The 13108-nt window shown below is 33.0% G+C and overlaps 1 protein-coding gene across 2 annotated transcripts in view; it reads left to right on the forward strand.

Annotated features, from left to right (window-relative positions):
• The window catches only part of SEMA3A (semaphorin 3A), a 461780-nt gene that overhangs the window by 368597 nt on the left and 80075 nt on the right, over positions 1-13108 (forward strand). For both annotated transcript variants that reach the window (XM_032305095.1, XM_032305096.1), the window contains 2 exons: positions 1867-1960; positions 10751-10870. In XM_032305095.1, coding sequence (XP_032160986.1) covers positions 1867-1960; positions 10751-10870 — 214 coding nt within the window. The remainder of the gene's footprint in view (positions 1-1866; positions 1961-10750; positions 10871-13108) is intronic.

Genomic DNA, 13108 nt, shown 5'->3' on the forward strand with positions numbered 1-13108 from the left:
TTGGATTATTACCTAATTTTTATCAAAGTATATCTAAATAATACTTAAGAGATTCTTCTGTACTTTTTGTTGGCATATGTCACATTTCATATTATCATTTAATATTCAAGTACCTATGATAAATTTGTATTTGCTAATAAGTTTATAATTTGGTTACTTACATAACTATCTTAAAGTAATATTTCTTTCAGATTATGCTAGGAAAGTTTACATCAATAATGATAACAATATGTGTCAAATTTTCATATTCTTTTGTTATAGTGGTTATGTGAACAGAATTAAGTAAAAATAGAGTTCTCTTTTATTGTGCTGCTTTAAAAATGCTTTATTTCAGTTCTTTAATCCTTATAATAAACATGGGAAGTTAAATACCCTATTGGCATTGACTTTTAGAGACCTAAGGCTCAGAGAGATTAATTGGTGACCAAAGAACCAGAGCTAATCCTTGGTCCAAACAGGGCCTGACTTCTGACTCACTACCCTTCCCACTACAACTTAGCACAGTTCTGAGAAACCTCATAAATTTCTGTGCTCTGTAAATTTCAGAACTCAGCTGAAGGACCATCATTGCCCTGGGATAGCTAATTACCGATACAGAACCATTGCGAGCAAAGGATAAAATCAGTAATTCTCACTCACAGTAATAAAGATGGAGAATGCTTTTGGTTTGCTTCCTTTTGCACTCTTCTTCCCTAACTCAAATGAATTTTAAGAGTCATAATTTGAACCTCTGCCATTAGCTCCATCAGAATTACTAAATGTTAAATAAAGTGATCCTTATTGACCATAAAATGAACACCCTTTATTATTCTAAGGAGATGGAAAATACTTTATGTGAATAGTAGAGAAATTGCCAAAAAAGCTATTTTATTTCGGTCTGTGGACAAGTTAATGTGCTACTGGAAAAAGCATATATATTCTGACCTAATTAATTCACAGAGAACTTGGTTCTAAAAAGAGTGCTTAGAAATGACCCCTTCCCCCAATTTACTCTGCTCTCACATAGACATTGCTTTTCAGTAGCTTGATGCATTCTGAAAACAGGGTCTCTGTCATGAGTTAGCTATTTCCTTCTTAAGGCTTCTGTTGCAGAACTTTCTGGAATACTTTCTACCTTGGTACTTGTGTGTATTTCTGTAGTCAGGTAGTCAGGTGTTTACTCCAGTTTCTGGGTATGTGAGCCTCAGCTGAGCAGATTTTCCCCTGATAAAAATGTGTCACCTCTGTGCTATTGTTCTGATGACACTACTTCCAGGCCTACCTCCCCTAACATCCAGTTTGATGTTTTACATTTACAGAAATTGAGAAAGATAGTTTTCAGGTATTTCCCACCTTCTAATTTGAGTAATTTGAAAATGCTTGAGAAGCATGTAAACAGGAAAGTTGTAGGAATGATAGAGTGGGGAAGTGACTGCTGTGACTATTTAGCATTTCCTTCTGGAAGGTCCATAGGGAAAAATAAAATAGTGTATTTTGTTCTAGATCTAATATAGCAGATTGCTATTTTTTCCTCTTTGTGGAGGGAGAAAAAGAGTCATTTAAATATAAAATTCTCTCCTTTAGGGTTGTGCTTGGCATACCTATGTGATAAGATGATCACTCTATTTATGACATGTCTTATTCCTTGGAGTTCATTTATACATTATTACTTATATCATGCTAAATGTTACTAAAAATCACCAAGCTAAGAAGATTTTGGCAGTAATAATTGGTTTTAATTTACTTGGGTAATTTTGCCATCTCTAAAGTTTACCAAATAATATCCCTGGATGATGGACATGAGTATTCAACCTCTCTCTGATTAACAGATATGTTAACATACTTCCTCTTATAAATATATTCAGCCCTTTGTTTTCTTCTCTACAGGATAACATTTTTAAGCTGGAGGACTCACATTTTGAAAATGGCCGTGGGAAGAGTCCGTATGACCCTAAACTGCTGACGGCATCTCTTTTAATAGGTGCGTAGTCAACAATCAGTTAAATAGTGCATTTTTTATAGATAATAACCAGATTGCTATTCCTTTTTATATATCAAGACTTTCCATTATTAATCACAAACTATCTTAGGAGGATGTCAGTTGAGGTATTTTCAAACATTTTGAAAATGAAGAGAAAACACTAAATACTGTTTTGATTTTTACACTCTCTAGTCTGTGATTCTTTTTAATCAAAGTGGTTTAATAAGTGTCTTTAAAATTGCCTGCTCTATCAGTATACATCCCCACTAGAACTTTAACATTTATATTCTGAGAGAAAATGGTTTGGGTTTTCATTTTATGAAAGAGGTGTTTCCAGGGGGAATTTTGACAAGTCAGAGGCAAGAATGATATTCAGTCTATCTTATTCAGTGTCATTACAAGATTTGTCATACTCTCAACATTTGGACAACTTAATCAGCACAATCAGTTTTAATGGTCGTACAATTGGCAGAGACCCTATTGTGTTACTTGAGTTAATGAAGGGCCTCTGTATTCATCTTTTTTTTTTTTTAACTTTAGGTGTTTGTTTGTTTTTTTAATGTAACAAAACACTTAATGTATTTCCTCTACACATTCTTCTAACCATCTTCTTTTCTGTTTTCTTTTTTTTCCTTCAGCAATGTAGCTGGGGAGGAAATGCTTAGTCATAGTTCTAAAGGTTGGAAATAAGAAGATAGAAGCAAGCAGAAGGAGAAAACTTTAATCTGTATTGAAAGATAAAGAATTATTTCCACATACTTTTAATCACCTTTAGACTATGTTAAATAAATGCACGAAAAGTAATACATCATAAAACAATTATTCTTTTTTTCTTTTCTTTTAACTTTTGGGCATACCAACAATGAAAAACACAAAAGATTCTGAGTCATTACCCTATTCCAGAATATATTTTTCTGTATGATCATGTAGAGATTATATAACTTTTATTTCCTTTTCTTTTTTTTCCTCTTTTCTAGAAGATGTAGGAAATAACTATTTGATAATAAAAAAAAGTGAAACTTATGGAGTATAAAATTTCTAATTGACTTTTGCATAAAAAATCTAGATTTTTTTTAAAAAAGGAAATATAGGTTATTATTTGATGGTGTTTTAAGTTCAGTTTTGCCAATCTTTTGTTTTTTAAAATAACTTTTTTTCTACTTAACAAAATAAATTCTAGTCATACTGACTACAGCATTAAGTATGAAGAGATATTTTTCCAGTATTCTCTAATGTTTACTTTACCACTGTTTCACTGATCTCTTTTCTATTAAGAATAAGAACATTACTACATGAATTATCTTCTCTATTGCTTTTCAGATGTAGACAATTTCAGTCCATTTGATCCACTTATGGAGCTTTTTAACAAAAGTTTAAGACCTGAAGGAATGCAGCGAGTGCAGCACACTTATAATTTACCTATTCACAGATGGCCTAGTGATTACATGTGGATGACTTCCTTAAGTGCACACACAGAGATGTGAAAGTTTTCTTAAGCAAAAGGGAGGAGTTCTACCTTGCTCAAACTTGCAGCCTTTACTTACTTAAATTGCATACAGGATAAAAAAAAAAAAAAAAGATATTCCTCAAAAAGCAGTATGTTAAATTATGCCTAAAGCAGCTTTAATTTGTGGTATGTTTCTCAGTGGGGATTTGCTTGATTATTTATTTTAATATTCCATTGAGAAAGGATGATGACAAGTAAGTATTACATAGTTCATATGGTATGCAACCACACAAAGGCCACAAAGAATATGAAACTCCATAGTTTGGGTTTTATATTAGAACTTCTTTGAAAAAGCTGTATAAGTTTGTGAAAAGGAAAAGAGAATGAGGGATGTTTCATGAGTCAAGAAAAGGATGTGTGGCTTTAAAAAAAAATTTAAAAAGGCAGCTTTTAAATGCAAGTCTAGACTTCACCTATCCAATCTGTAAAATAATCGAGTAACTTTTAGAGGTGTTTGGTGCTTCTTGACAAGGAAAATTATTCAAGCCAACATAAATTAATTTCTGAATCAGCTGGATAGCAAGATACAAAAAAATGAACATGTCATACTAGACCTTGTAAAATCCCTCAAAATATCTGCAACATCATTTTAATTGAAGAGCTGAGTTTGTTACCTGTTTTCTTTGTAACTATGCTATAAATTCTTATTCTTGTAGTACATTTAATTCCCTTGGTTGAGTTTTTCTTGTCATTTTCTCTTATACTGTTTTAAAAAGCATTTGATAGAATTGTGAGTCTTTTTTTTTTTTTTTTTTTTTTTTACTTAAGTACTTTCTATAGCACCTCCCAAACTTCTACATACAGGAATTACAGGTGTCTCTGAAATATACAGATTGTGCATTGAATGTACTATTGGAAAAGCCTATGTGCCCAAGAGATTTTGCATGTATTTTCCTCATCTCATCACATATGAGAAATTTTCAAGGTAGTTCCAGGCTGTTTCCTTCCCCAATACTGGGAAATAAAATTTCATGTTTGACTCAAACCACATATAAACTGGTTAGAGGAGTCTTCACAGCAGATACTTTTTTTATCATCAGTCAGCCCCTTATTAAGCAGTTTCAACCACTAATAAGCTTTCCATCCAGATAACAGCTTAAAAATTAATGAAATTTATCAATGCTTAGTATACATTTTCAAAATGCCATAGTTTTTTATCATTAATTTTTTTAATAGACTTTGCTTTTTAGAGCAGTTTTAGGTTCACAGGAAAAGGAGAAGATATCAGAGATATTATATATATCCCTCACACCCACTTGTATAGGCTTCCCCATTATCCACTTCCTCCACCATAATGGTACATTTGTTCTAAGTGTTGAACCAACACTGACACATCATTATAAGTCACAGATATAAGGAGGGCACTAGGAGTACTGGTGTTATATGTAAGTGATGAGTCACTAAATTCTACTCCTGGAACTAATAGTACACTGTATATTAACTAACTGGAATTTAAACAAATTGTCATGGGATTTTAAGCTGATGACCACAGAAAATATGGATTCTTTCTGAGCAGTGCTTAGCTACTAAATTAAGTCTCCAAATCCTATAACATGTACTAAGTTTTTGGAGGACCATCAGGGAAGAGAGGGAAAACTGAATGGGAAGAAATCAGAGAGGGAGACAAACCAAGACAGACTCTTAACTCTGGGAAACAAACTGAGGGTCACTGAAGGGTAGGGGGATGGAGGCATGGGGTAACTAGTGATGGACATTAAGTGGGCACATGATATGATGAGCACTGGGTGTTATACACTGCTGATGAATTTTTGAACACTACATCTGCAACTAGTGTACTATGTTTTGGCTAACTGAATTTAAATTTAAAAATTTTATAAAATAAATCTCCTTAGTAAGGTTAATTTTTCAAATGTCCCTTAATAAAAATCATTTTGTCAGTATGAAATTATTGGTATTTATTTTTAAGTATATCTTGTTTCATCCACCTATAAATATTTTAATTGTAATGACTTTGTTTAAAAATCCTTTATTAAAAATAGTTTCTCCCCTACTCAGAATAAATGCCAGGTGTGTACACAAGAATAATATCTTATATTTTCCACACTAATTGTCAGCTCACATTTTCATGACGTGAAAGGTGTAGTCAACTTGAAAGTATTTTTGTTTCCTCATTGTATTGTTCCCCAGGCATTGTAGTGCTAATAATTTAGAAATAACCTATTGCTGAGTAATATTGTTGAAATCTATTTCGGCAGTCTAGGACTTTTAGCTATGGTCTATTTCCCCAAGATAGAATTCTGCCTTGCCTCAGGAAAAAAAAATAATTTGACAGTAGAATATGCTCTTACTTGGTATTAGATCACATGAGATACTCCCTAAATTAATGTTATAATTGAGAATATTATTTGAACCTTCCTGAACCTCAGTTTCTTTATATGTAAAATGGCATGGCCATGCTGATTCCTCTAGTTTGTTGTGGAAGTTAAGACGATTTAATAACATACCATGTTTGGGTACTTAACATATTTCTGTCGAAGTAGAAGCCAAGACAAAAAGTAACAGTGGTTGCTATAAAGGAGTTTGAGAGAGAGATTTGGTACCTTATTAACTTTATATTTTTAATTTTGTATCATGTGCACATGTAAACTCAAAAAATATTAGTTTAAAAGGATAACATAAGTAAGAAGGCCAGCATATTATATTTATTGGTATAGAGAAGATGCCTAATAGACGTAAAAATGTAAAATTATTCCCATACCCTTTCATTCTCAAGAAATGGATTTCATCCATGCCCTGCATGTGTGTGCATGTTTGTGTGAGAGTGTGTATAATCTGTGTGTAAGAGAGAGACATAAATTCATTTTTTCTCTGTTTCTAATTACTCCTCTATTCTGTGAGTGGAATTTACTCAAGGTGTTAACAACATAATGGCTTGTCCTTAGGTTTGTTTGATTTTTGCTCAACATCCATGTCACACGTTACACCTGTGTTAGTAATGCTGTGATTTCATCAGGAAATGTTTTTTTTTTTCACCTTCTACTTCTTACCACACCCTTCTTAGGAATTGCAATCCAATACAGTAACTGATCTAAGCCACATTTTTAGCTGTGAACATTTGAGCTGTGAACATAAAGTCCAGAAGTACATATGAACTTTTGTTTTTAACACATGCATCTCAGGTAATTCTGCCATGGTGGAAATGCATTTCACTAAACTCTTTGTTCACCTCAGTAAAGAATGCTTTCCATAGAGAGAGTTTGGAAATCTTACAGTTAAGAAAGAATGGCAGGGTACCCAAATACTAACTTTCATATTTGGTAATTTTTAGATACTTAGTTACATCTGTCAGCACTGATTTTTCTTGGTCTGATGTATTATTTTTGAGTCATCAAACTTGCTATGTGGTGTCTGTTGTGAAGAGACTAAAAACTTTGTTGGACAGAGTATCCACAGCCACTTTTTGATATATGTAACAATTCCTTGAACATATTTATACCATCAGTTTAATAAAATTGGACAAATGTCATATTTTCTTTCGCTATAGCTTAGTACATACAGAAAACCAGAAGTATGCATTTTAACCATGATGCTATTTGAATCATTGTAGGATACATTTACCTAATACTTCAGATTTTTCAAGAAGACTTATATTAAGGGTCAGGAGACTGGAAAATTAGCATTATGCCCAACAATCAACATATAATTTAATAACTTCATAAATGACCTAGGAACTTCAAGAGAACTTTGACAAGTAGACATTTTTTGTTAAACATATTTGTTCTCCAAAAATAAGCCAACTGAGATATAGTAAATTTCTTATACTCACTTATCATTAGATCATTTTATATAGCCACAGAATGTACTAACTCTTTAATCCATAATGGAAATTTATAAGTATATTAAATAAAGCACATTCTAAGTTGACTATAATTTATTTGCTTATGAGAATGCAAAAGTAGGATATTCTATCACCTGTACATTTGGGTGTAATAAATATGTCCTACAATTTCTGTGGAGCATTCATCCCTGATAAGAATCCTATAGATGCCTCTGCAGAAGGTCTGGTTTAAGGCCTCATATAAAAAAAACAGTTACTGATAGTGAGCATTGACAATATGAGAATGTACCTTTCATGGCTACTTAATCATCTGGTGCCCCTACAGCTCCCAAAAATCATGTTGACTCTTGCTAAAAGTAATAGTCAGGTGGAAAGGAATTTCTTATGATTTGAGGCAACCAGTGCCTAAACTGAAAACTTCCTTTGGTGTCTAAGTTAGTTCTTTAATTCTGTTTTCAGTAATAAATTGATCAGTAGCTTTCCTACTGAAGAACTCTCTCTAAATGACCTACTTATCTGTTGTCAAAAGAAAAGCAGAATCAAACTTTCTGCCTTTGTCTTCATTTATATTGATTTTTGCCTTGCTTCTGTGGAAATTAGTGTAAAAATTATACAAGTGTATGAATTAGTAAGAGAAACAAATACTTATATGTATCCAAATAATACTTGCTTTTGGTGTTGATTTTTTACTTCCGAATCTCCCCTGCATAGAGTTTATATGTAATAACAAGTGTAATTATGGATTTTACTCATGCTAAAGCAAGCAAAAAAAAAAAAAAAGTTTGGGTGAAATAGAGGAAAGGGACTAAGTCTACTAATTTCCAGTTATATAGTAAAATAAGTCACAGAGAAGTTTAAAAAAAATAACATTCTTTACTCTTCCATTTCTGTTTATACCTCCTGTTGGGCATGTTCTGTCTGACTACGCTCTGGTATGAAATTGTCCAGTTGTCTCTTTTTGTGATTCTCTTTTCACATTTCCTGATTCTCATAACCTCACATGTCATTGAGAGGGCAATGAGGTTCAACTGATAATTTAATACTTTTGATTTTTCAAGGTAAAGAGGATTCAAGGCATCCGATGGTAGATGTGCAACATTAAAATATTTGAAATTAGTATGAAAATTTTAGGCTGCTTTTACAACACATTTTTAACTGGGGGCCTGTTATTCACACAGATCAAGAAAAATAATTTACCTGAAGTTTAGAAATCCATCACATCTATTTATAAATTATTTATAAGAAGATATAATATCAACCTTAATAAAAGTGTTAGAGCGATTGAAAATAAGTTAAAATTAAGGAGACAGTAGGAATTTACATATTTCAAAGTACCTTTGAAACTTATGGCTTATTCATAGCATTTTTGTGCTTTTAGAAAATGTTTATTTTTTTTTACCTTGTCAGATAAAATGTTATTACAGATATTATGATGAAAGCAGGTCACATTTGAACTTGGTATTTAATTAGGTAAAGAGAACACAAGATGCTTTTGAATCCCAAAATACCATGACAATTTTAGAGTAATAGAGTACCATTCATTTACGTACTACTTTGTACTTACTATATTTTCAAAGTGCCATTTTTACTTGCCCTGAGTCACAGCAATCCAAAATAAATGATCACGGTCTTAAAACTCATTTGTAAGAAAAGGTATCTTTTTATTAATATTTCAAGCTAGACCTTGGAGTTGTGTAGTGATTCACTCTGCTTAGTTCTTGTCCACTGCCTTGGACATTCTCCAAAGGTTGGTGCATTCAGACACATTAGAGAACCACAGGTCCTACCAAAGGAATTGATTGATTTGGATCACTGAGAATGTCTATTTTCATTATAAAACCTTCATCTGTAAGTGAGAAGTGAGGATATGAACAAAGAATATCACATGAGAAATCAGTTAACAAGACTTTCCCAAAGGCATTTATGCTTAAAGATGCACAGGAAGTTTTTTTTCAGTTTATCTAATAAATATGAAAATCCTTTGGAAATGATAGTGTTACACAAATGTTTAAGTTATAATTTATCTACTCCTATTTTATTTTCTGATTATTTTTCAAATCAGTGAATACAGAAACATTAACTTAACCCAAATGACCAACAAGATAATATTAAGTTTACTACCATTATGGTAGATTTTTTAGAGGAAAATTTTGTATTTTTTAATTGTTTCATTTTGCTGATAATTCACTATCAGTAAGCAGGCAATAATGTGTTTCATGGATGAAATAAGAGGACTACTTTTCTTTAAAAAAAGAAAATATAATTTTTACAACCTCCAGTTTATTAAGAGCTGGTATGGTTTAGTGTAAAAGGATTGGGATTAAACAGGCCTGAGCTTGAACTTTCACTCTTACTTTCCTGGTCATCAACTGAGCAACCTTGGGTTTCTCGAGCTATAAAATAGGGATAACATTTACATCATAGGGTTGTTGACGGATCTAAATGAGATAATTTGAAAGTGTCAAGTCACTGCCTAGCTGCCCTGCAAACACAGAATGGTATTCAGTAAATATTAACTTCTCTTTCTCCTCCCTTTTTCCTTTTCCTTTTCCTTTTAACCTGGTCACTGTGAGTCTTCCATTATTAAACTCTGACCTGGAGTTAGAGTTTAATTAAGTATTAATTAAATAATATTAAATATTAGTTTAAATAAATATTAAATAAGTAGAAATGAATCCAAAAACACAGTAGAATCTTTAACTGTGGTGATTATGACCTGTATTTGTGAAAATTTCCTCCTCTTCAGAGTTTTCTTCTTTTTAAAAATTTTTTACTTGTACTTATTTAAGTAAAATTTCTACACTCAACATGGGGCTTAAATTCATGACCCTGAAATCAAGAGTCATGTTTTCCTGACTAAGTCAGGCAGATGCCAGACATAATTCTTTTATATCTTAAATTCTTTTTAGACTATGTGATGACTTATAGTAAGTTAGAACATTTTTCCCATTTGATATATTCAAAAATAAAAGGCAAGAAAACAGTTTTGGGGAGGAAAATATTAGTCCTTTCTAAAGTATTGCAAAATCTTACTCAGGTACCACTAAAAAGGAAATATATTGTGAAAATTTAATTTCCTTTTAAATAAAAACTATAAATAATATTTTATGGTGGTATCTTACCCTAGTAAATAAGGATATTAGAAGTGCAATAGCTTTACACATATAAAAATGTAATGAATATAGTATGCCTTTTTTCTTTTGCCCACATAATGTAGAAAGGAATAAATGTTATGTTTTAGTAATATCCCCGAAATCATATTTTACTTCATTTTACAAAGTTCTTAATGAGTAGTCAGATACTTAGTGAACATTTACTCAAATAGTTTTAAGAAAGACATAGGATAAAAGTAAATAACTGCTTAATGATGCAGAAAGCATTTCTCTTTCTCTCAGGGTCTTTACATGAAACTTACTTTGTGTGTTTTTTCTTTCCTTAATTTAATTAAAGGTTGTGTACCTGCTTTTATTTTGTCACAACACAGATGGAGAATTATACTCCGGGACTGCGGCTGATTTTATGGGGCGCGATTTTGCGATCTTCAGAACTCTCGGACACCACCATCCAATTAGGACGGAGCAGCATGATTCCAGGTGGCTCAATGGTAGGTGGTGGGGGCCAGGGCCCAGGCATGTTACATAACATGTATAACTGTACTTCGCATGGACAACTTTCCTTTGACTTGAGACTTAGTGTGCAATTAAACTCATGGTGGTGATTCATGACTGTGGGTGTGAGAAAACAGGGGAAGATGAGAAAAACGAGATTAAAAACTCAGGAAAATATTTGCTTCATGCCAGAATTGAAGTTTCTCAGTAGTTAACTGTGGAAAGAAATAGATCTGGGCTGGAGCTGCGGAAGGGAGGCAGTGGAAATAGATAATGGCTTACCGGTCCTGTCTTACACAGATACCACAACAAATCTCATGATGTAGTATTTTTTTCCTCCACACCTCTCATATTGCCCTGAGAGCGTCATACGCATTCTTGAATGCTTAAACAGATTGTAGTGCTAATAACATTATGTTGAAAGTGTTTTCAGAATTTCAGAGGATTTTTATATGATTTCATTTGATTCTCTTTTGATCTTCTTAATATCTTTTCTCAGTTTGTTTAGGTGAGAAAAATAAGACTAATATTTTATCTAAGATGATCTATAACCTAGTAATGGAAGACTTGGAGCAGGAACCCAGTTTCTTGAACTTCAGGCACTGGCTTCAACTTGATCAAATAGATTTTTTGCTGTCTTTCTCTTTTTAGTATTAAATAAATTTAATAGAGGAGCAAATGTTCAAAATGTATATGCCTAAAATAAATAACATTTTCATTCATATTTGCAATCCTAATCTATTCTTCTATGTAGAGTTTGATTTTTTTATTACACATTTATTAAGAGTTTTATAATGGCCCCCACAATATTGTAATGTTTTTCTTATTCACTATCTCCATATATATCTGTCTTTAGTCTTATGAAATAAAGCTGTCCAGACCCTAATCTGCCATCTATGAACTTTTACCTGGTTTCACCTGCCTCATTAATAAGGATGGAGCTCATGAGCTATAATCCATCTATGTTCTCAGTAAGATGCTTGAATATCTCATTCTTTGAACTTCTGCCACACCAGTTTTTCCTGCCCTTTTGGGGCATCCAGAATTCCTTTTATCACCTCTCTCTTTCATTGGTTTGTTAGAGAAAAATCATACTTCTGGGATCTTGCTGAAACTTCAGGAGACGAGTTCTCTGTGATAATTTTTGTTCTGATATATTTTCATACTGTAAAGTGACTATTCAAAACATAAAACATACTTCAAATTACCTCAGCCAGCTTCTCTGCCCTCCTGCAACATTTCTGATCATCCTCTTATTTATGTATTAGTGTGAATGGTGTGCCTCTGACCTTCCATGTTTGACCACTCTGTCTTTGCTCTTAATTTTATTGTTTTTTTATAAATTTATCCAGTGTACATTTCTTTGCTGTCTTTCTCTCTCTCCTTCTCTGATTTCTTCCCCTGACCTGAAAACTTGCTCATCTATTCTATCCAAATTCTTCCTTTAATCCTAGTATGATGTAAAATCCCTGGGTGTCTAAGTCCATAGTCTGGTTAGGATCTTGTTTCCTCAATATTTTCAGCAACATTAGCCATTTTAAACCTGAGTTTGAGCCCAAGGAGCTGCTTCTCCAAAAGACACAAATAACTTTCTATACCCTGTTTTATAATCAGTATGTCCATTTGGATACTATCTCTTGCAGTATTTCTCACTGTTAAATACCCCTTTCTCTTTAGAGTGTCACTTCTCTTAGCTTCCCTCATTTCTTGCTCTGCCAAGTTTCCAGTAAGCTTGACATCACTTCCCCATTGTTTGTATCTGCAAACAATTGCAGATGATGTATAAGATCATTCATAGGGGCGCCTGGGTGGCTCAGTGGGTTGAAGCCTCTGCCTTTGCTCAGGTCATGATCTCAGGGTCCTGGGATCGAGCCCCGCATTGGGCTCTCTCATCAGCAGGGAGCCTGCTTCCCCACCTTCTCTCTCTCTGCCTGCCTCTCTGCCTACTTGTGATCTCTAGTCTATCAAATAAATAAATTTTTTAAAAAAGATCATTCATAATTGAGTACAAACACTGTGGTAATCAGAAGGGTCTGGACATAGAATCAAATACCCATGCTGGGGGGTTCAAGAGGAATAGTAGGTGACCATATGAAAAATTAGAGGCCTCACCAAGGAAAAGAAAAGATCCTGAGATCACCATAAAACTATGTGTGCAAAACTATACAAGAGCCATGCTCCAACAAAATTGCAGAGAACAATTTTAAAATATCCTCTGTAAATTATTAAACTTT

Source organism: Mustela erminea, chromosome 11, assembly GCF_009829155.1.
Source record: "Mustela erminea isolate mMusErm1 chromosome 11, mMusErm1.Pri, whole genome shotgun sequence".
NCBI lineage: Eukaryota > Metazoa > Chordata > Mammalia > Carnivora > Mustelidae > Mustela > Mustela erminea.